Raw genomic sequence first — 21,511 nt, 5'->3', positions numbered from 1 at the left:
CAGGTCTGTAATGACCGACCCCACTGAAGTGAATCTATTTCTGTCCACCACTTCAAGGATTCTCGGGTGTCCGAAGACAGCACTATCATCTCGGATTTCATGGTCAAAGTGTTTCCTGACCAGGCTGACAAGATGTTCCATTGGAACCTCCGAGAGTGGAACCTGGCAAATTGAAGCGTCTCGAATGACGCCACCATCTTCCCCAGAAGCTTGAGGCACCTCCATACTGAAATGCTCTGAGCCCTGAGAATCTCCTGGACTAGGGTGACCAGATCCCTGGCCTTTACCTCCGTGAGGAATACCCGATGAAGATGGGTGTCTAGTATGACTCCCAGGAATTGGAGCCTTTGCGACGGTACCAACTGAGATTTTTGCAAATTTAAAATCCAGCCGTGAGCCTGCAAAAAACTGATGGCCTCTGCCAAATGACTCTGCAGCAAGACTGCTGACTCTGCTTTGAACAGGAGATCGTCCAAATAGGGTATGACTGTGATTCCCCTGAGCCTCAGCACCGCCGCCATTACTGACATTATCTTTGTGAATACCCTTGGCGCGGTTGCTAGCCCAAAGGGTAACGCCCGGAATTGTAAATGCAGGTCTCCTATGGCAAACCTCAATAAGGTCTGATGCTCCGGGTGTATAGGAACGTGCAAATATGCGTCCTGGACATCCATGGACGCCAAAAATTCTCCCTGGTCCAGACTCAGGAGTACTGACCGTAGGGACTCCATTTTGAAATGGTCTACCCATAAATGAACATTTAGGGATTTCAAATTTAGTATTGGTCTGAAAGACCCGTCTGGTTTGGGCACCAGGAACAGCGTGGAGTAAAAGCCTTTCTTCCACTCTGCCCTGGGGACTGGTGTAACCACCCCTTTCTCCAAAAGGGAGTGAGCTGCTCTCACAAGAGCTGTACGAAGCCGTGCCTCCTTTGGTAAGGATGTGGGGATGAACCTCTTCGGAGGCGGCCCTCTGTAAGGGATTTTGTAACCCTGTGTTATAATATCTAACACCCAGGCATCCTGGCCTAAAGCAGTCCAAGCGTCCCTGAAGAGTGTGAGACGCCCCCCCACTTTTGTCACTGTCGGGCGAAGCCCCTGACAGTCATGCAGAGGGTTTATCCTCTCCCTTTGTGGCTGGCTTCTTGTGAAAAGAGCCAAATTTTGACTTCTGTGTCTTGCCTCTAGAGGACTGAAACCTTCCCCTGAAAGACTGTCCTCGAAAGGACGCACCACCTCTAGGGGAGGGCCGAAAGGACGGCTTAAAAGCAGAAAATCTTGACATCTGCTTTGCTGAGGAGGCCGGCAGGAATGTACTTTTGCCGCCCGTGGCCTGTTTTATAATCTCCTCTAGCTCGGTACCAAAGAGTACCTTTCCTTTGAAGGCTAATGTTTCCAGAGCCTTCTTGGACTCATTATCTGCTTCCCAGGCTTTAAGCCAAAGCACTCTCCTGGCATTAATGGAGACTGTGGACACTCTGGTAGCCATTTTAATAGCTTCCTCCTCTGCTTCCACTGCATATTCTGCTGCTGCCTTAATCTTTTCTGCAAGCAGTAATGCACCAGGGTCAGCCTGCAGCACGGTGCATAATTCACCAGCCCACTCTATCATGGCCTTAGAGACCCAGGCTGAAGCAATAAGGGGCCGTAAGGTAAACCCCACCCCTTCAAAGATAGCTTTGAGGTTTCCCTCCAGCTTTTTATCCACAGAATCTTTGAAAGCTGCACCGCCCTGTACTGGTAATACAGTAGCCTTGGACAAACGTGCCACTGAAGCATCCACCACTGGGACCTTTTCCCAGAGCTCCGCATGAGACTCTGGCATGGGGTACAGACTAAGGAATCGCTTAGGCATCTGAAGCCTCTTATCAGGAGTTTTCCAAGCTCCTTCTAATAATTCCTGTAACCCCTCATCTGAAGGAAAAGTAACAGCCTCCTTCCGCTGTCGCTTAAAAACACCCTTAACAGGAGTCTTATCCTCCACAGTCAGCTTTAAAGCCTGCTTCACAGCTACAATGAGATCCTCTATACCAGCAGCAGAGTTCTCTTCCAAATCATCACCCTGATCCCAGGGGATGTCATTATACTCTCCTTCCTCTTCATCTACCACAGTAGTTAAAGCATAAGACCTTCTAGGGGTCCCTGCCACATCATCCATTTTGTCCAGCATTTCACTGAACCTGTTAATCCCTTTTGCAGTATCCTGCATCACCTGAATCAGTGCAGGATCTGCCTGGGTAAGAGGCAAGGAGCCAGACGACTGCTGAGATGATGGCATAGGTCTCTGTGATTCTACCAGCCCATCACTCTGCCTGTCCAAAAGCTGCACCAAAGCGTTTACTGACCTGCCTAGGGCCCTGGCCCACGCAGGTTCCATATGCTCTGCCCTATGGGGATCGCTGCCCATGGGTCTCACATCAGCGCAAGTAATACATAAGCCCCCCTTGGCCATCTGCTCAGGGACAAACTTTTGTGTGCAAACATTGCACGCGCTCAGTGCATTAAGGGCTCCCTCCCCCAAAACCACAGCCTGATGCTCAGACATGATGCAAGTGATAATTGTATATCTAACAGTATACACAGTGCAAACAATTGTACAAGCGCTTATACAAAGTCAATGCACCCAGTCACTTAGCTGTCTGTAGGTTTCTCTGCGGGGAAGCGATGCCCAGGAAATCCAAGTCACTCTGCCAGGATCAATTCGCCAGCTCAGCTCCGCTGCAAGCGTTCTGAAAGGCGCCAAAGTCAGAGTGAAGGAAGAGACCAAAGTCCCTGCTGCTGCGGGGTCCGTGACCTTTTGGCGCCAACCACCCCCAGCTAGCCGCTCCTTAGGTAGGATTTCCTTGTTCCAGTGTCTCCCCCTCAAATGGGGACCACTTGGAACATGCCTGTCACAGCGCTGCTGTCCTCTCAGTCAGGAGCTCAGCGTGTAAGCTCCGCATAAAATGGCCGCCGCCATCACGGAGCGCCTGTCCCCCATGATCCCCACCTAACTGTGGAGCCGGTTTCAGGCAGCTCCGGAGCCCAGGCAGCCTCTTAATAGAGGCTATGAGCGCAGCACAGGGAGACCAGACAGCGTCTACCCTGTGCACAGATAGCTGACAGGACGCGCTTCTGTCAGCTCCTGCTGCGCTAGCAGTGTGAGGATTCACTATGAAAATCCTCACACTGTGCCTACCTAGCTAGGGTAATAGTTAATAAAATAATAAAAATCCCCTAACTACTCTAATTCTTCGGCTGCTCCTGCAGCCCTTTAGAATAGCACCCACTCCAGTGGGCACCTAACACGAACTGAAGAGTCCAGGGATGCAGTAGGGGAGGAGCCTACCCTCTAAAGCTTTAGGATAGGTGCCTGGCTCCTTCGGACCCTCCTACATCCCAGTGTTGAGCTGTGTCACCAGGACCATTGAAAGAGAAAGTGGTTCCCAGGGGGAGTTTGGTGACTAGGGTAAGGACAGTGGTTCCCAGGGGGAGTTTGGTGACTAGGGTAATGAAAGTGGTTCCCAGGAGGCCATTGGTGACTAGGGTAAGGACAGTGGTTCCCAGGAGGAGATTGGTGACTAGGGTAAGGACAGTGGTCCCAGGAAGCCATTGGTGACTAGGGTAAGGACAGTGGTTCCCAGGAAGCCATTGGTGACTAGGGTAAGGACAGTGGTTCCCAGGGGGAGTTTGGTGACTAGGGTAAGGACAATGATTCCCAGGAGGAGATTGGTGACTAGGGTAAGGACAGTGGTTCCCAGGAAGCCATTGGTGACTAGGGTAAGGACAGTTGTTCCCAGGAGGCCATTGGTGACTAGGGTAAGGACAGTGGTTCCCAGGAAGCCATTGGTGACTAGGGTAAGGACAGTGGTTCCCAGGAAGCCATTGGTGACTAGGGTAAGGACAGTGGTTCCCAGGAAGCCACTGGTTACTAGGGTAAGGACAGTGGTTCCCAGGGGGAGATTGGTGACTAGGGTAAGGACAGTGGTTCCCAGGAAGCCATTGGTGACTAGGGTAAGGACAGTGGTTCCCAGGAAGCCACTGGTGACTAGGGTAAGGACAGTGGTTCCCAGGGGGAGATTGGTGACTAGGGTAAGGACAGTGGTTCCCAGGGGGAGATTGGTGACTAGGGTAAGGACAGTGGTTCCCAGGAGGAGATTGGTGACTAGGGTAAGGACAGTGGTCCCAGGAAGCCATTGGTGACTAGGGTAAGGACAGTGGTTCCCAGGAGGCCATTGGTGACTAGGGTAAGGGCAGTGGTTCCCAGGAGGAGATTGGTGACTAGGGTAGGGACAGTGGTCCCAGGAGGAGATTGGTGACTAGGGTAGGGACAGTGGTCCCAGGAGGAGATTGGTGACTAGGGTAGGGACAGTGGTTCCCAGGGGGAGATTGGTGACTAGGGTAAGGGCAGTGGTTCCCAGGAGGAGATTGGTGACGAGGGTAAGGACAGTAGTCCCAGGAGGAGATTGGTGACTAGGGTAAACAACACAGAGTGACCGCTGACAGCAGCAACCAGAACACGATGCAGGGCAGCTACAGATGTAACAGGGCTTGTATAGAACGGGCTGCAGTGTAAGTATTGGCAGCTCATTACCTAACGGTGACAGCAACATGGGAAGTGACTAGGGTAAGGACAGTGGTTCCCAGGAGGCTATTGGTGACTAGGGTAAGGACAGTGGTCCCAGGAAGAGATTGGTGACTAGGGTAAGGACAGTGGTTCCCAGGAGGAGATTGGTGACTAGGGTAAGGACAGTGGTCCTAGGAAGAGATTGGTGACTAGGGTAAGGGCAGTGGTTCCCAGGAAGAGACTGGTGACTAGGGTAGGGACAGTGGTCCCAGGAGGAGATTGGTGACTAGGGTAAGGACAGTGGTTCCCAGGAGGAGATTGGTGACTAGGGTAGGGACAGTGGTCCCAGGAGATTGGTGACTAGGGTAAGGACAGTGGTCCCAGGAAGAGATTGGTGACTAGGGTAAGGACAGTGGTTCCCAGGGGGAGATTGGTGACTAGGGTAAGGGCAGTGGTTCCCAGGAGGAGATTGGTGACTAGGGTAGGGACAGTGGTCCCAGGAGGAGATTGGTGACTAGGGTAAGGACAGTGGTTCCCAGGGGGAGATTGGTGACTAGGGTAAGGGCAGTGGTTCCCAGGAGGAGATTGGTGACGAGGGTAGGGACAGTAGTCCCAGGAGGAGATTGGTGACTAGGGTAAACAACACAGAGTGACCGCTGACAGCAGCGACCAGAACACGATGCAGGGCAGCTACAGATGTAACAGGGCTTGTATAGAACGGGCTGCAGTGTAAGTATTGGCAGCTCATTACCTAACGATGACAGCAACATGGGAAGTCACAATGATTTCTCAATGATCACGGGGTAGAACAGACATGACCGAGCCAGCCCCAACCACATGATCAGGCCCCGGAGTCATGGCATCACACTATTTATACACAACCAAGGCCGGTGCTTCCTAGAAGATCTAACACTGTGCACGTTACTTCCCTGTTACTGTGACGGATGTTATTTATACATAGAAGTGCTGCTGCTTGGTAATCGCTGACCTGTCAGTTCTGTGGTTCTACAGGGGTGGGGCAGATGGGTCATGGGATATACCAACCGACCATGAGTATTCTGTACGTGGCCACAACGTGTACACCAGAACTCCACGCCTATCTGTGCTTGCTGGACATCTTATTCCCAGACCAGACGTTTTATATTACCCCCCCCCCCCCCTTTTACTTCTATAACACTCTGCACCCTCCTGGGATATTGAAGCATGTCTGACTCTGGTCAGACAAAAGAGCACGGGGGACGGGAAGAGACAGAATTTGGTAAAACAAATCTTGTCGCTACCAATAAGGATGTATTATGCCCCGGATCCCAAGGCAGCAGCTAAGTAACAGGCCAGGGATCTAAGCTGGCCCAGCGGGTTACATAGAAATAGGTGCAGGTTGGTTTCCCATAAACAAATATTTCCGAGTGTGACACCTCTGATGGATAAAATGTCTAACCATATTGTATACAATTCCCCGTAGACTATAAGGCCTCTCGGTAACAAAGGTTATCTATCCTGGCAATATACAAGGTTATTTACAGATGTGTCCTCATACCTCTATCCTCAATGCACTAAGAGAGTAAAGGTGCCCACACACTAGAAAGATCTGCAATCATAAGATGTGTGCATAAATTAGCCTTCAAATCTTTGGTCCGTCCTGGACAAAAGATTTCAGGCAAGCGCACATCTTTACCAAAGATTTTTCTTAAGATCCCGTGTGCGTTCCTATGGATCTTTTGTTAAATCTTCTGATCTTTCATGCAGCACGTAAGATCAGAAGATTCAGCTAAAGATCCACGGGAGCGCGCATCGAACCGAAATCGGACAATTTTCGACCGATTATCGGTAAACATCAGACTATATATCGGCCAATTTATTGGAAATCGGCCAAAAAATGGTTCTAGTGTGTGGACACCTTAAGAGGCAGATTTATTAAGCTTGGTGAAGCGATAAAATGTCTGTTTTTTATCACCGGCCAATCAGCTCGTAACTGTGAAGTTACAGGCTTGGTTTGAAAAATGACAGGTAGGAACATTTCACAAACCCTGTGGCAGGGAGAACAAGCACAATGCTAGCTGGCTGGAGTCCTGCTACATAAATACAATTATTATATTACTATGGGTATTATATAGTACTGATAATACTGAAAAAAATGGAAATTACCCTGGAGTGCAATAAATTATGTAAGTTGTATGTCAGACACCCACCCACTGGTGCTCCTGGACTGGATGGGCTGGGTGGCTTTAGTGCGGCATGCCCTTACATTCTATTAACACTTTTCCCTCACTAACACTATCTCTCTCTTATTTTAATTACATTGCATTTATCTCTCTCTTTATATATAGCTTTGACTTCTCATCACTAATTATTAACACTTAGTATCTCACTGGCATGCTGCACTGGGCTTCCTAGCTTATGATAGTTTTTGGGGTGCCGCACCCTGCACCTAGATATAGCGCTAGGGACCCCCAATATACAGAGAAGGCTTGATGCGGCTTGGGGGCATAGCATATACCTGTAACCAATATCTCTGAATTCTATTATCATGTAGTGTTCTAGATTGGTTACTAATATTACTCAGTGTGCCGAGGGAAAAAATGTCTTGTGTTACTTAACCCCTCCCTCATGCACCTGGGTAATATTACTGAACTAATTGAGCATCTACCACTATCTGTATGTACCCACCATTCTATGCCAGCCCTGCCAAACTATAAGCATGCCCCCACAATCCTGTAAACATGCCCACACACACATACACCATAAGCATGCCCCCTACAACACAGCACGCCCCCCACACACACCATAAGCTCTCCCCCTGTCACATTGTTAGCACACCCATGCCCCGCTTACACACACACACATACCGTAAGCACCCCCCCTCCGGAAGCATGCCCCCTGCGACAACATTAGCACCCACACACCATAAGCAACCCCCGCCACACTGTAAGCACACCCCGCACACACACCCTCCGGAAGCACCACCAAATCCCGCCTCTTCTCTCTCTCACACACACACACAGAGGAAGCACGGCACCACCACACTGTTATCACACCCCAGCACCGCACATACACACCGGAAGCACGCCCCCACCACACTGTAAGCTCGCCCTCCCCTCCCACGCAATACCGTAACCATGTAAACGCTAAAATGTGAATGAATAGAGATTTGAAAATAAAAATCCTGATAGTGATAAAGGAATAAAAAACTAGAAGATTCAATAACAGGTCAAAAGATGTGGATCACTAAAATCCCTCTTTTACTGGACACAATAAATACAATATATCAAAACCAAATGCAGAATTATATTGACTTTAACCATCAGCTGAATATAACGATACACATACAGATGTTTCCTCATACATCTAGCGCCACTCTGAAATGTGTAGTGTACCGTATCTTTTGCGTCATATCGCAGACAAAGCGAGACACCACACAGTGTACCAGAGACGCCCGCTATGACTTTCACCATGCAGAAATGATCTTTAGATGCATGAATGTTACAGTGGAACTTGGCGTGAGGAGAAGCCGCGGCGTCTGAGCACTTTGTATACAGACTCATTCCATACGTAAGTACTGTAGGTGTAATATGTCACAAATCTGATTTATCACAATCATTCGGCAAAGTAGTTTTGCTGCTTCCAGTTGTTCCGTTATCAGATAAGATGCATATTTAAAATGAGGGTACTTGTTTCCTAGCACGGCCACAATCGCGGCCATCGAGGTAATTTTTAGTGGCCTGCGACGCGACCGACGCGATGCCCCCGATTTTTCCATTGAAATGCATTGAAAACAGTGAAAATCGCTTCGGTCGGGTCGGGTCGTATGCGGCCAAAAATGCTTAAATGGTCCACCCGCGATGGCCGCGATTTCCCCATAGGGAACAATGTTAAATGCCTCAATTTACCCGCGATGACCGCGATTTCCCATAGGAAACAATGTTAAATGGGTCAATTTACACAAATCATCATAGGGAAGAATGGTAAATGGGCCAGAAACCCCAAAAACCCCCCCTGAACATTGACATGTCCCCCCAAAAGTAGTTCACGCCACCCCGCGATCAACGTGAACCCGAAGCGTGGCGAGCGCAGCGAGCACGCGAGGGGCGGCGGTACGCGTCCTCCGACCTTTTCATACCCCCACTATCCACGTCGGCGTGGAGTTGAGAATAGATTAGTGTGGCGAGCGCAGCGAGCCACCGAGCCCGAAGCGTGGCGAGCCCCGCGAGGGGACGCGGATACCTTCACAGGTAAACGCGTCCCTTCGCGGGCTTCACAGGTGTCCGCGTCGCCATGGACACCTGGGAAGCCCGCGAGGGGACGCGTATAACTGTGAAGGTGTCCGCGTGCGCTCGCCACGCTTCGGGCTCGGTGGCTCGCTGCGCTCGCCACACTATTCTATTCTCAACTCCACGCCGACGTGGATAGTGGGGGTATGAAAAGGTCGGAGGACGCGTACCGCCGCCCCTCGCGGGCTCGCTGCGCTCGCCACGCTTCGGGTTCACGTTGATCGCGGGGTGGCGTATAGTACATTTGGGGGGCCATGTCAATGTTCAGGGTTTTTTTGGGGGGTTTCTGGCCCATTTACCATTCTTCCCTATGATGATTTGGGTAAATTGACCCATTTAACATTGTTTCCTATGGGAAATCGCGGTCATCGCGGGTAAATTGAGGCATTTAACATTGTTCTCTATGGGGAAATCGCGGGCATCGCGTCTGGCCCATTGCACCCGATTTTTTAGTGCATGCGATGCCCGCGATGGCCCCGATTTTACCCCCGATGACCGCGATCATGATCGTTGTGGCCGTGCTAGGAAACAAGTACCAAAATGAGAAAGACGCCCAGCAACCTGGGGCCTAGAATGGGAGCTGAATGTAACTGAAGCCAGTGTATGGGGACACATCTGTATATAAAAATAATAAGTCTCCAACCAAACCTGGATCAGGCTCAACACAGAGATTGTAGGAATAATATAATGATAGAAACAAGAATTCAAACCGTCCAGGCAGGAGAGAGAGGACCCAGCAACTGTCACCAATAATCATCAGGATAAAAGTGATAAGCAACTGTACGTAGGAGTGTCAGTCTGCAAAATGCTAACGCGTTTCATTACCATTTGTGTTACTTCATCAGAGTACAAAACATAATGGCAGAAATACAGTACATTGACCTCTCTATATTACAGGATTCACAAAACTAATAACAATAAAAGACACATATGCGACACAAAGTAAAATCGTACAGTAGAAGGAGACAGATCATATTAACATCACATGACCGCAACATGTACAGGTTCTGATAGGACACTGCATCCACGTGACAGCCAGTTATAGTCCACTAATTCCTTTCAAAGACTAAGTCCTTATAATGTATTTGAACCAATCACAGAAGGAGCTTTGCTATTGTTTGGTATTATTTATGATTTATATTTATTATTTATCCCATATCAGATCTATTAATTAGATCTTCGTGCTGAGAAGCAGTGTAAGTGTGTGTGTGTGCGCACACGTGTTTATATGTGTGTTTGTGTGTGCTAAAATCCCAGAATAAATCCACACCTGGAACATTGGTTGTAACACTTGAATACTGAACCGCGAGCTGTGACGGCGAGCTATCGGCACTGCTCGCTGCCATGGCCAGCTATCGGCACTACTCGCTGCCACGGCCAGCTATCGGCACTGCTCGCTGCCACGGCCAGCTATCGGCACTGCTCGCTGCCACGGCCAGCTATCGGCACTGCTCGCTGCCACGGCCAGCTATCGGCACTGCTCGCTGCCACGGCCAGCTATCGGCACTGCTTGCTGCCACAGCTCGCCAAAGACCATTGAACATACCCCATTCTATCCATCTCCTTGTTTCCTCTTCTATATGTAAATGCACATAATTATTATAACAGCAGCTTGTACAAGATGAAGAAGAATACATTTGCATGAATTAGGAGCTACAGACAAACTGTAATTTCAGGAGGATTGTAAGCAGGGATTTATTTTTTAGCTTTTCAATAGACTAAATTAAACTGGTAATAAATCAGCAATTCAGAAAGGAAAACATTACAAGAGAAAATCCACCAAAAGGCTTGTAGAGAAAATGGTAAAGAAAGAGCAAAAGGAGGCTTACGCCATGGGCAAATGGAGAGGGCTGGCGGGGGTGGGTGGGAATAGGACAGAGTAGCTTGGAGCATAGACTTAAATAGGTCTAACAAGAGAGACATCAGAGCTGTAACATCAGGGAACCATGTTAGAGATAGCACCATGTGAAGGGACTGCTCTGAGCACCATAACTGAGCCATAAATCACCAGAGGCTGTGAGCATGACAGTCACATCAGGACGGAGGTGAATGTGTGCTTATACAGGGTTACATGATTGGGGCATAACGGAGCAATCATAGGAGAACAGACTGGTTCAAGCGAGGGAAAGGAAAAAACGAGTGTGTGCACGGAAGGCGGAGAAATGCTGCAGGAAAGACGGTTGTAGTTGGGAAGTGGTGGGTTGGTTGGAGGTGAGAGAATACTAGATAAAGGAATGGCCACTGTGGTGGTGTGGAAGTCACTGGTGAGAAGACAGAGGAGCGCGGTGCAAGCAGTTGCTGTAGGTTTCCCAGGAGCGATGCAGAGATCAAAAAGAATGAGAGGGAAGAGGGAGGGAAAGCAGATACAAGCATATTAAGGAACTGGGCGGAAGGGCTGATGGTGGGTTGGGATTGTTATATAGCCTGGATAGAAGACACAGAGGAGAGGGCTCAGATGTAAGGTTGCTACAATCTCAGGAGCACACAGGTTCTGTGTAACACCAAGTGAGGACAACCAGCCACACAGCATGTCCAATAAGCACGTCTCTGATTACAGGTGTATTACACCATTTCTACCCAGGGGGAATAACAATGTACAGCATGGAGAGATCAGGATAAGAAACCACCCCTCTGATCATGGGAGGAGAGACCCCCATAACAGCCAGCAGGATTAGGTGGAGATAAAGAGATTGTAAGTGGGGAACAGGACATTAAGGGGAGAGCGTGGGAAGTGGAGGGATGTGGACAAGACTGGGAGGATTACATGTAGGCCAAGGGGTAACATCTAAAATGGGAGCAGAATGTGGACATAAGGCTGGGGATGAGATTGGAGATCTGTCCTTGTAGCCAAAACCAGTAAAGTAGGAAAGATACAGCTGGAACAGATATAGGTGAGGGGAATACTGTGCTAAGAGGAGGAAGGGGGTGACGTGGGAACTGACTACTAGTGAGATGAAAGGATCTAGTGAGGGAGTACGTATGATAGGAAGCAGGTAGTGATAGGGTGATGGGAGATGGACCGTATAGCGAGGAGAGGATGTGCAGAGGAACAAGTGGAGGTATCTGGAGAATGCAGGAATGATAGGACTGGACAGATGTGGGCAGCAGAAACTAGGTGCTGATGTGGGTTACACTGGATGAATGGAGGGGGACTGGGCAGCGGGAGGTGCAATACTTTAGGCCTGGTAGACTATGGCATTTCCCAATAATAACCAACCATATTCCCACCATTATTTTCCAGAAAATATAGCAAGATTCTCATTGGATGCTAAGGTTTAAACCTCCCCCGGTAGCATCTGTCATTTATTAGACTTCCTAGAGGCTTCTGGGGATTATGCAGCCATTCTAAACGTTATTCAGGAAGACACATAAAATAGGGTCCAACACGGCCAATTATGTTAATACTGCATGTTGTGCGATTACACGGCGCCCCCTACTGGCCCAGAGATCTATGGAGGTACAAGGCTGGTTCCTCACCCGTTCCTAATCTGAGTCACCAGATTAATAGTAATGCCACCACCCCTAATGAGGGGCGAGAGGTGATCTCCCATGCCTCACCTATCACACATTCCTTACAGAAGGGGGCGTCTACCATCACCTACCAATTCCCCAACCCGCTGACTTATACATACAGAACTGGGAGGACAAATTCTAACTTCCCATGTTGGTGTCTGGTAACATTGTGGCACCACTATAAAGGCAGTCATTAAGGTCTGGTTATATCATACAACAGACTGAAACCATTGGTCTCACACTCCCAATCCCCATTACTATTGCTTGCATGGGGTGGCAGACCCCGGAGGGCACTTCCAGTGACACAAGATCTTTCCCCTGCCAAAGCGGCCTAATATGTAACATGTAGCGCTGTACGTGTGTCCGGGAGCAGGAGTCAGAAGGCCCAATCACAGGATGATACACTTAGCATGTATGACAGCGAGGACACATGAAGTCACAGGACAGAGACCTCTCTCAGTGTCTGTAGTTAGAGTTAAGGTCCATACACACTGTACAATTTTTTGGTCCAATTTCGTTCATTTTGGCCCTCCTGAAGGATATTGGTCACAATATCTTTCAGTGTGTATGCGACGAATGATGATGCGCGTACCTGTCGGTTGTTCATCAAGGTTGTTCGTCACCTGTGCATGCAGCTCAATTTGCATATATATATATATTTTTTTTTTTTAAAAGCCTATAGATTGTACCTAGATTGTTCTTCTGTCGTCTTTCGTCAACATCTTTCGTCCAGGACACTGGGTTCAAGAGAACATGGTCATCGATGTCTCTCAGTGCACACACTGAAAGATATTTTGACCAATATCGTTCACAAGAGCCAAAATGAATGAAATTGGCCAAAAACATTCTCCAGTGTGTATGCACCTTTACCACACATTAGGCAATATTGTTAACACTATCGCTCAGAAAGGGGGCTTCTGAGTGATATTGTGTGGACACTATGCGTACTCCCACGCGCCATAAACGATAGTGATATCTATTGACCATGCAGCCATGGCAATATAGCCAAATAATCTGCAGGTTCAGTGGGTGCCGGTGAAGTCACTGAGCAATTTTGTCGGTTCATACCGCTCAGTGGGAATGGACAATATTGTCTGCCAGCGGCCAATGTGGTTAACTATATTGGCTACGGTCGTGTGTAGAGTGTATGGGGCTTAAGGCTGTAATTAGGGTTACAGTTAAGCTATAGATAGGGTTAGGCTTCAGAAAGGGATAGGTTTAGACTGAGGTTAGAGTTGTTACAGTTCAAGTTAGGCTGCGGTTAGAGTTAAACTACTAATGTAGTTAGGGTTAGACTGAGGATAGGGTTAGGCTTAAGCTGTAATTAGGATAAGGGGGTAGTTAGGGCTAGGGTTAGGCTGTAGTTAGGATAAGGCGGTAGTTAGGGCTAGGGTTAGGCTGTAGTTAGGATAAGGCTGTAGTTAGGGCTAGGGTTAGGCTGTAGTTAGGATAAGGCGGTAGTTAGGGCTAGGCTGTAGTTAGGATAAGGAGGTAGTTAGGGCTAGGTTTAAGCTGTAGTTAGGGTAAGGAGGTAGTTGGGGCTAGGGTTAGGCTGTAGTTAGGATAAGGAGGTAGTTAGGGCTAGGGTTAGGCTGTAGTTAGGATAAGGAGGTAGTTAGGGCTAGGGTTAGGCTGTAGTTAGGATAAGGAGGTAGTTAGGGCTAGGGTTAGGCTGTAGTTAGGATAAGGAGTTAGTTAGGGCTAGGGTTAGGCTGTAGTTAGGATAAGGAGGTAGTTAGGGCTAGGGTTAGGCTGTAGTTAGGATAAGGAGGTAGTTAGGGCTAGGGTTAGGCTGTAGTTAGGATAAGGAGGTAGTTACGGCTAGGGTTAGGCTGTAGTTAGGATAAGGAGGTAGTTGGGGCTAGGTTTAGGCTGTAGTTAGGATAAGGAGGTAGTTGGGGCTAGAGTTAGGCTGTAGTTAGGATATGGAGGTAGTTAGGGCTAGGGTTAGGCTGTAGTTAGGATAAGGAGGTAGTTAGGGCTAGGGTTAGGCTGTAGTTAGGATAAGGAGGTAGTTAGGGCTAGGGTTAGGCTGTAGTTAGGATAAGGAGGTAGTTAGGGCTAGGGTTAGGCTGTAGTTAGGATAAGGAGTTAGTTAGGGCTAGGGTTAGGCTGTAGTTAGGATAAGGAGGTAGTTAGGGCTAGGGTTAGGCTGTAGTTAGGATAAGGGTAGTTAGGGCTAGGGTTAGGCTGTAGTTAGGATAAGGAGGTAGTTAGGGCTAGGTTTAGGCTGTAGTTAGGATAAGGAGGTAGTTAGGATAAGGAGGTAGTTAGGATAAGGAGGTAGTTAGGATAAGGAGGTAGTTAGGGATAGGTTTAAGCTGTAGTTAGGGTAAGGAGGTAGTTAGGGCTAGGGTTAGGCTGTAGTTAGGATAAGGAGGTAGTTAGGGCTAGGGTTAGGCTGCAGTTAGGATAAGGAGGTAGTTAGGGCTAGGGTTAGGCTATAGTTAGGATAAGGAGGTAGTTGGGGCTAGGTTTAGGCTGTAGTTAGGATAAGGAGGTAGTTGGGGCTAGAGTTAGGCTGTAGTTAGGATAAGGAGGTAGTTAGGGCTAGGCTAAGGAGGTAGTTAGGGCTAGAGTTAGGCTGTAGTTAGGATAAGGAGGTAGTTAGGGCTAGGGTTAGGCTGTAGTTAGGATAAGGAGGTAGTTAAGGCTAGGTTTAGGCTGTAGTTAGGATAAGGAGGTAGTTGGGGCTAGGTTTAGGCTGTAGTTAGGATAAGGAGGTAGTTGGGGCTAGAGTTAGGCTGTAGTTAGGATAAGGAGGTAGTTAGGGCTAGGGTTAGGCTGTAGTTAGGAGAAGGAGGTAGTTAGGGCTAGGGTTAGGCTGTAGTTAGGATAAGGAGGTAGTTAGGGCTAGGGTTAGGCTGTAGTTAGGATAAGGAGGTAGTTAGGGCTAGGGTTAGGCTGTAGTAAGGATAAGGAGGTAGTTAGGGCTAGGGTTAGGCTGTAGTTAGGATAAGGAGGTAGTCAGGGCTAGGGTTAGGCTGTAGTTAGGATAAGGAGGTAGTTATGGTTATAGTTAGGCTGTAGTTAGGATAAGGAGGTAGTTATGGTTATAGTTAGGCTGTAGTTAGGGTAAGGAGGTAGTTGGGGCTAGAGTTAGGCTGTAGTTAGGATAAGGAGGTAGTTATGGTTATAGTTAGGCTGTAGTTAGGATAAGGGTAGTTAGGGCTAGGGTAAGGCTGTAGTTAGGATAAGGAGGTAGTTAGGGCTAGGTTTAGGCTGTAGTTAGGATAAGGAGGTAGTTAGGGCTAGGTTTAGGCTGTAGTTAGGATAAGGAGGTAGTTAGGGCTAGGGTTAAGCTGTAGTTAGGATAAGGAGGTAGTTAGGGCTAGGGTTAGGCTGTAGTTAGGATAAGGAGGTAGTTATGGTTATAGTTAGGCTGTAATTGGGATTAGGTTAGTTTTAGACTGAGGTTAGGTTTAGGCTGTGCGGTTATGGTTAGGCTTGAATTACCCTAAAAATATTACGTCAACATGCCAACTGTTGACATTCTTTTGATGTCAACATTCTGCACATGTCGACATGTCACACCACACCCGACCTCCACACCAATACTATCTCAGTTCAAGAGAAACCAAGAGTGGACTAAGAGGAGACTGCGGGAATCCCCCAGGATGAGGCCTCCTGAATGTGTTGTCACTTCCCATGGCCAAGGGTTGTATTGGCTCGAATTGCTCCCAGGTGGGTGTTTAGTCCCATTCCCTGCACCTTACGCTCTGTGTTCTCACATTAATGTGTACCAGAAGACAAGGCATGTACAGTGACCGTGGTGTGCAGGGGACACTGGAATCGGGAAGGACGGGTACTGACCTAGCACTTTTTTCACCCTCACATTTCTTGCAATTGCTGGCTGCGTCATGTCCCTTTTGTTTACCAGTCTGACAAGCATTCCACAGAACAGAACAGGAGGTCTATCTGTGAGCCAGAAAGGTAGAGCAATGTTAGAGGATGCACAGGTCTAGAGAGGGGTGAACAATGCAGAGCAAGACTTAGAAGCCAGACAGATAATGCAGAATGTGGAAGATGGGAACCCTAAAATGAAGGAAAACAAGAAAAAGGGAATTGTTAAAAGTGTACAGATCTATTTATCAATGGGAGATTGATTCACTGAGGTGACGCGGGCGAGCCAGGAAACTGCCACTTACCAGCTAGAATGTGCTAGTTGGGGGTTCCGGACACCGGGAGGGGGCTGATTCGGCACATCAGTGAATCAAGCCCGCAGGAACATAAATTAGCAATGTGAGCAAGGTAACATGCCTGATCGTGTGTGCGCCCCCTGGCTGCAGGGCCAGCATTATACAATGCAGGAACCTCAGCCCACAGTCCTGCACACAACAGCTTGCACTTTATACATCAACGTGAGAGGGGGTTAGAACACAAACCAAGTCAATGTTAATACTACACCATATATACAATGCTATTAATCCGCGGTATCAGCTCATTATTTGGATGCAGTTGGGCAGAGTTTCCGGCAGTTTCTTCTGCGTCTCTGCTGCTTGGATATGAACGATACTGTAAGCTGTTTGCGATCCCATAGCGCACGCCATGGCGCGTCACATCCAGCACACTGCTTTATCCTTTGCTATTAATAGTCATGACACAAGTCAGCGTGACACCTGAGAGCACATCTATTCCGCTATTACTGAGACCGTCAGCAAAACGGAAGGAGAGAAAAGGGGGGTCGGGGGGGGGGGGATAACTGGTGCGTAACAGCATGCAGGAGTCACTGGAAGTCATTCATGGCAGGCACAGTGGCCTGGGAAGGACGGGGAGAGAGGGGACAGGACAGCAGGCAGATAATATAGGGGAGAATATGTACGTATGTGGTGCAATGTCCTGCAGGGTAGTGTCTGTAGATAAGCAGGGATACGTCTGCTCTTCTGGAGCAGATTATAGTCCAGGCTACAGGGCATCACTGGGAAAGACCATTACTCCCAAGCTTCACCTTTATTACATTTCACCATCGTTCACAACACCCTAAGCACAACCTTTAGAATCACTTCGTTGTTTTAATAAAATATCCAGAATAAATGACATGGCGTGACATCAGAAGGTCCAACACGTGACATTATAAGACAGTCACCATAACTCGCTGCCGAGGACTGACCGTTCCACTCCTTCCTTCTCCCCTCTATGTAGGACGTAAGGATATAGACGGAGTGACAAAACCTCTACATATAGCGGCGGCGGCAGCGAATTGCTTTAAGGTTAGAATTGCAATGTATTCATTTATGTGTAAAATCCTTTGTCCAACCCCTGTATGTGGGTACATGGAGGCGATGGCACTGACGTCTGTCTGGATATAATGATTGTTGCTAGGGCTCCGTTACAGATTATTTATACTGTATCTGATGGGATTGTCTGTACCACGCTGACATGACGCTTCTATCCCAGCAAGTATTAGATCATGATCCTGATATCAATACTGCCCCCAGCGTGTGACTGCATGGCGAGGCACCCAATAGGACACTGGCTACTATGGCACGCTACTACAGCATAGTACATGACACAAGTATGTGGGTACTGCCAGATACAGAGCGATAACAGGGCACAACACAACCATTACACACTGCATCACCAGCTGGGTCTGTAGCCATAGGAACAACACAGGAATGCTCTGATGCTGGATGACAACGTAGGGTTAGCAGTGAGGGGTGTACAGCAACATAGAATGCACACATTTATGGACACATGCAGAACATGGGTGCAAAGCAAACAAGCCATCCTTGTACTGGGATAACATGCGTTCCTTGCGGAGACACAGGCATGGCTAGTTGTGTGCAGAGCTGGATGCTCAGGGAGAGGTCAGGTGCAGGCACAGGAGAACAGCGATGCCACATCCTCTACTAAAGCCACAATGCCCCCCGCCCCCTCATCTGTGCATGGCCCTAAAAGAATAACTGAGCAATAAGCGGGTACTTGTTTCCTAGCACGGCGCCCCCGATTTTGATCGAAGTGCATCTTATCGCATGCAATATAGCGGCATGCAAGGCAATTTTTAATTGTACAAGCACCCTGATGGGTGCTTACTATGTTAAATGCACACCCATTGTCAACGCCACCCCCACCATAAACGCCAACCCAAAGCGTGGCGAGCACAGCGAGGGGCGGCGGTACACGTCCTCCAACCTTTTCATACCTCCACTATCCACGTCGGTGTGGAGTTGATTTTAGATGTAGTTAGCGCAGCGAGCCCCGCGAGGGGACACAGATTACTTCACATGTATTCCGCGTCCGCTCGCCATGATTCGGGCTCGTATTCCACTGCGCTCGCCACACTATCTAAAATCAACGCCACGCCGACGTGGATAGTGGGGGTATGAAAAGGTCGGAGAACGTGAACCACTGCGCTCGCCGCGCTTCGGGTTGGCGTTGATAGTGGGGGTGTCGTTGACAATGGGGGTGCATTTAACATTGTAAGCACCCATTAGGGTGCTTGTACAATTAAAAACCGCATCGCATCGCATGCCATTTGCTGGCATGCGATGCTATGCGATATTTCATTGTACAAGCACTCCTGTTAATTTAACGGGAATATCGCATCGCACACCACTAAATACGGTATGCGATGGGCGCCGTGCTAGGAAACCAGCAGTTTTATCACTGTTTCCAATGGTAAAGCGGAATCTGCTGCACAATACAAGAAACTGTAAATAAATAAAAAAAAAGCAATATACTTCTGTTATAAAACACAATACAATTCAATTGTTAGACTGAAAATACAATGAGGAGGATGTGAGCTGCAAGACCGGAGAACATCTGCAGGAGACCTGGGGAGCAGAAGCACGTGAGACTGGTGTGTCCGCTGCTTCCAGTAGGCCATACTAATGCTGGTATATACCACACCAGGTGGGAATAGGTGTCAGAAACAGACCTATTTCCTCTCATCCACATTGTAGCCACCTACCCTGTGATCATAGTCCTCTCCTGCACCGCTCATTTACCCTAAACCTGTCACAGCTGACAACCCCTTCAGTGACAAGCCCGAGAATTTTCCGGGCTGTGCCTCAGTGCCCAGTCTGGCAAGCCCGGAAAATTCTCGGGATTGCCACTGTTTACAGCCGGGCAGCGCTGCTGAGTTCAATCACTGAACTCAGGCAGCTTCAGTGCTGCCCGGCTCCCTCCCCTCTGTGGCGCTGCCTCCTCCCTCCGGGTTTTCTATTGAAGTCCCCGGCTCCGACTTATGACGAAAACCACATTACTTTTTTGATTACTTTTATATTATATATTAAGGCGAGTTAGCTTATTATAGTGAATGTTGAGCCCCCTGTTTCTACACACACACACACACACACACACACACACACACATAGCTGTTGGAGGACAGGTGGCACTCTCGGAACTTAAGACAAGAAGCAAATGGCTGAACTTCTACATATCATACACAGTGCCGAGTGTTTCTGCTCCTATATCTATCTATAATACACATTCATTTTATTCTATCTGTATATACACACACAAAACTAGTGTGCAAAGGTCTTTGGCCAAAGTATAGATGTTTACATATATTCCTCTTTCTTAATACAAATAAATAACTGTAATTGCTCCCTAACATCACTGTCACTATTAGAAACGAAACTTGAGATCAGATGTACTATGCTTACATTTATCGTATTATTTTTAAGCCTATTTTCATCGCAGTCCCAAGAGTTTTATGATCTGTAAGGTCCTTTATTTAGAGCCAATCATTCATAAATCTGATAAGTATGATGGTTTATTTGATAATATTTATATGTAACAAATGTTAGTAATGGAATATTCTAGAGCTTTTTTTGTGTGTGTTAAAATCAAAAATAATAAAAAGAAATTTTTCAAAATGAAAAAAAAAAAAAGATGCGAATACCGACTTAAATTGCACAGCAGAAATCACGATATTCCTGAAGGCTATACACATCGCCAAATTGTTAAAGAAAACATTCCACAGTCTAGTCTGTGTGACGTATGCATTATCTCTGTACAAAGTGACAGAAACAAACGTGACTAAAAACGTCCTGGAGACCCAGGTGTACATCAGTGATGGAAGAGAAATACATTCCTGGAATCAGGAAGACTCCCAGCAACTGCAATCACAGAACAGAGAACATCACTGATGGAAGACGCATTCAATGGGGCATAGAGCACGGGTTCTAGGTAGTGGACACTGGGCAAGTTGAAAAAAATATTTTGGACCAACAAGTCCACGTTGTAACTTTTTGGAACCAGAAGACATAACTATGTTCTGAGTTATACAGTTATGGTCAGGTCATGTTTTGGGGGATTTGGAGGAGGAAAACTTGGAATTTTAGTTCAAATACCATCAACGATGGATTATAAAGAATACTGCAGTATGTCAGTACATCACACGGTGCCCATGAGTATTGCACAGTGATTCTTCACGTGACACAGTAACGACCATTAGACAGACTTAGCAGTGTAGAAATGAATTGAAAAGTGAAGAATAGCAGAAGTCCTACAGATTTTGACATGGCGTCAGTGGTATGCCCGCCTGGTCTGCAGTCCACACAACGAGCTGGGGAAAGGGGGTGTGGCCTTGCTGGCCAAACCCCCACCACAGTCACTATGGGCGGTACCAGGAGATGCCAGCTCTCCCTGGAGAGTGCCACCGCTGTAGCTCCTGTTAATAAGCACTGCGATGACACCCCTTGGCGGGTACACCCAAAGTCCTCCAGCACCCCCTAGACACCGCTGAATGGTCTCTACAGTCACCTGATCTCAATCCCATTGAAAGACTCTGGGATGAATTAGGCAGAAGAGTTGGTCTGTAGAGCCCCAATGATGAGAAGCAGCTCGGGGGAACACACTGATGAGCGCCAAGTGTAACCGGAAATGTGTGTGTTATACTATAAAATGGGAAATCATTCTGATCATGTTTAGTTACAATATCATGTGAAATATTAGGAATAAATGTTTTTATTATTTCCTTAAAATATATCCTCTCTCATATATATTATTAATTATATTATTTTCCTTGGCCAAAGACTTCTGAACGCCAAAACATACACACATATATATATAATATCTGTGTATATGTATGTATGTGTATATATATATATATATATATTTAGTGTTCATTCTAGCACCCGCTATCTTTGAAAACCCATGCAGTTCCTCTTCCCTGCCTGGGGTGTCACTGTCTGCTGTAGTGCTTCTAGCACAGTGTGGTCTGTATATCAGCACTGATC

At 47.7% G+C, this 21,511-nt stretch overlaps 1 protein-coding gene across 29 annotated transcripts in view; it reads right to left on the bottom strand.

Moving 5' to 3' along the window:
• The window catches only part of ABI2 (abl interactor 2), a 90,623-nt gene that overhangs the window by 14,097 nt on the left and 55,015 nt on the right, over nt 1–21,511 (bottom strand). For 15 of the 29 annotated variants that reach the window (XM_083154190.1, XM_083154188.1, XM_083154203.1 and 12 more), the window contains one exon: nt 16,140–16,244. The exons of the other annotated variants lie outside the window; for them this stretch is intronic. In XM_083154190.1, the coding sequence (XP_083010316.1) occupies nt 16,140–16,244 (105 nt within the window). The remainder of the gene's footprint in view (nt 1–16,139; nt 16,245–21,511) is intronic. 29 annotated transcript variants of the gene reach the window in all.

This window comes from Crinia signifera, chromosome 7, assembly GCF_055691185.1.
Source record: "Crinia signifera chromosome 7, ASM5569118v1, whole genome shotgun sequence".
Classification (NCBI taxonomy): Eukaryota; Metazoa; Chordata; class Amphibia; order Anura; family Myobatrachidae; genus Crinia; species Crinia signifera.
Note: the sequence above shows the minus strand (reverse complement) of the source record. Positions and strands in the feature narration are given on the sequence as shown.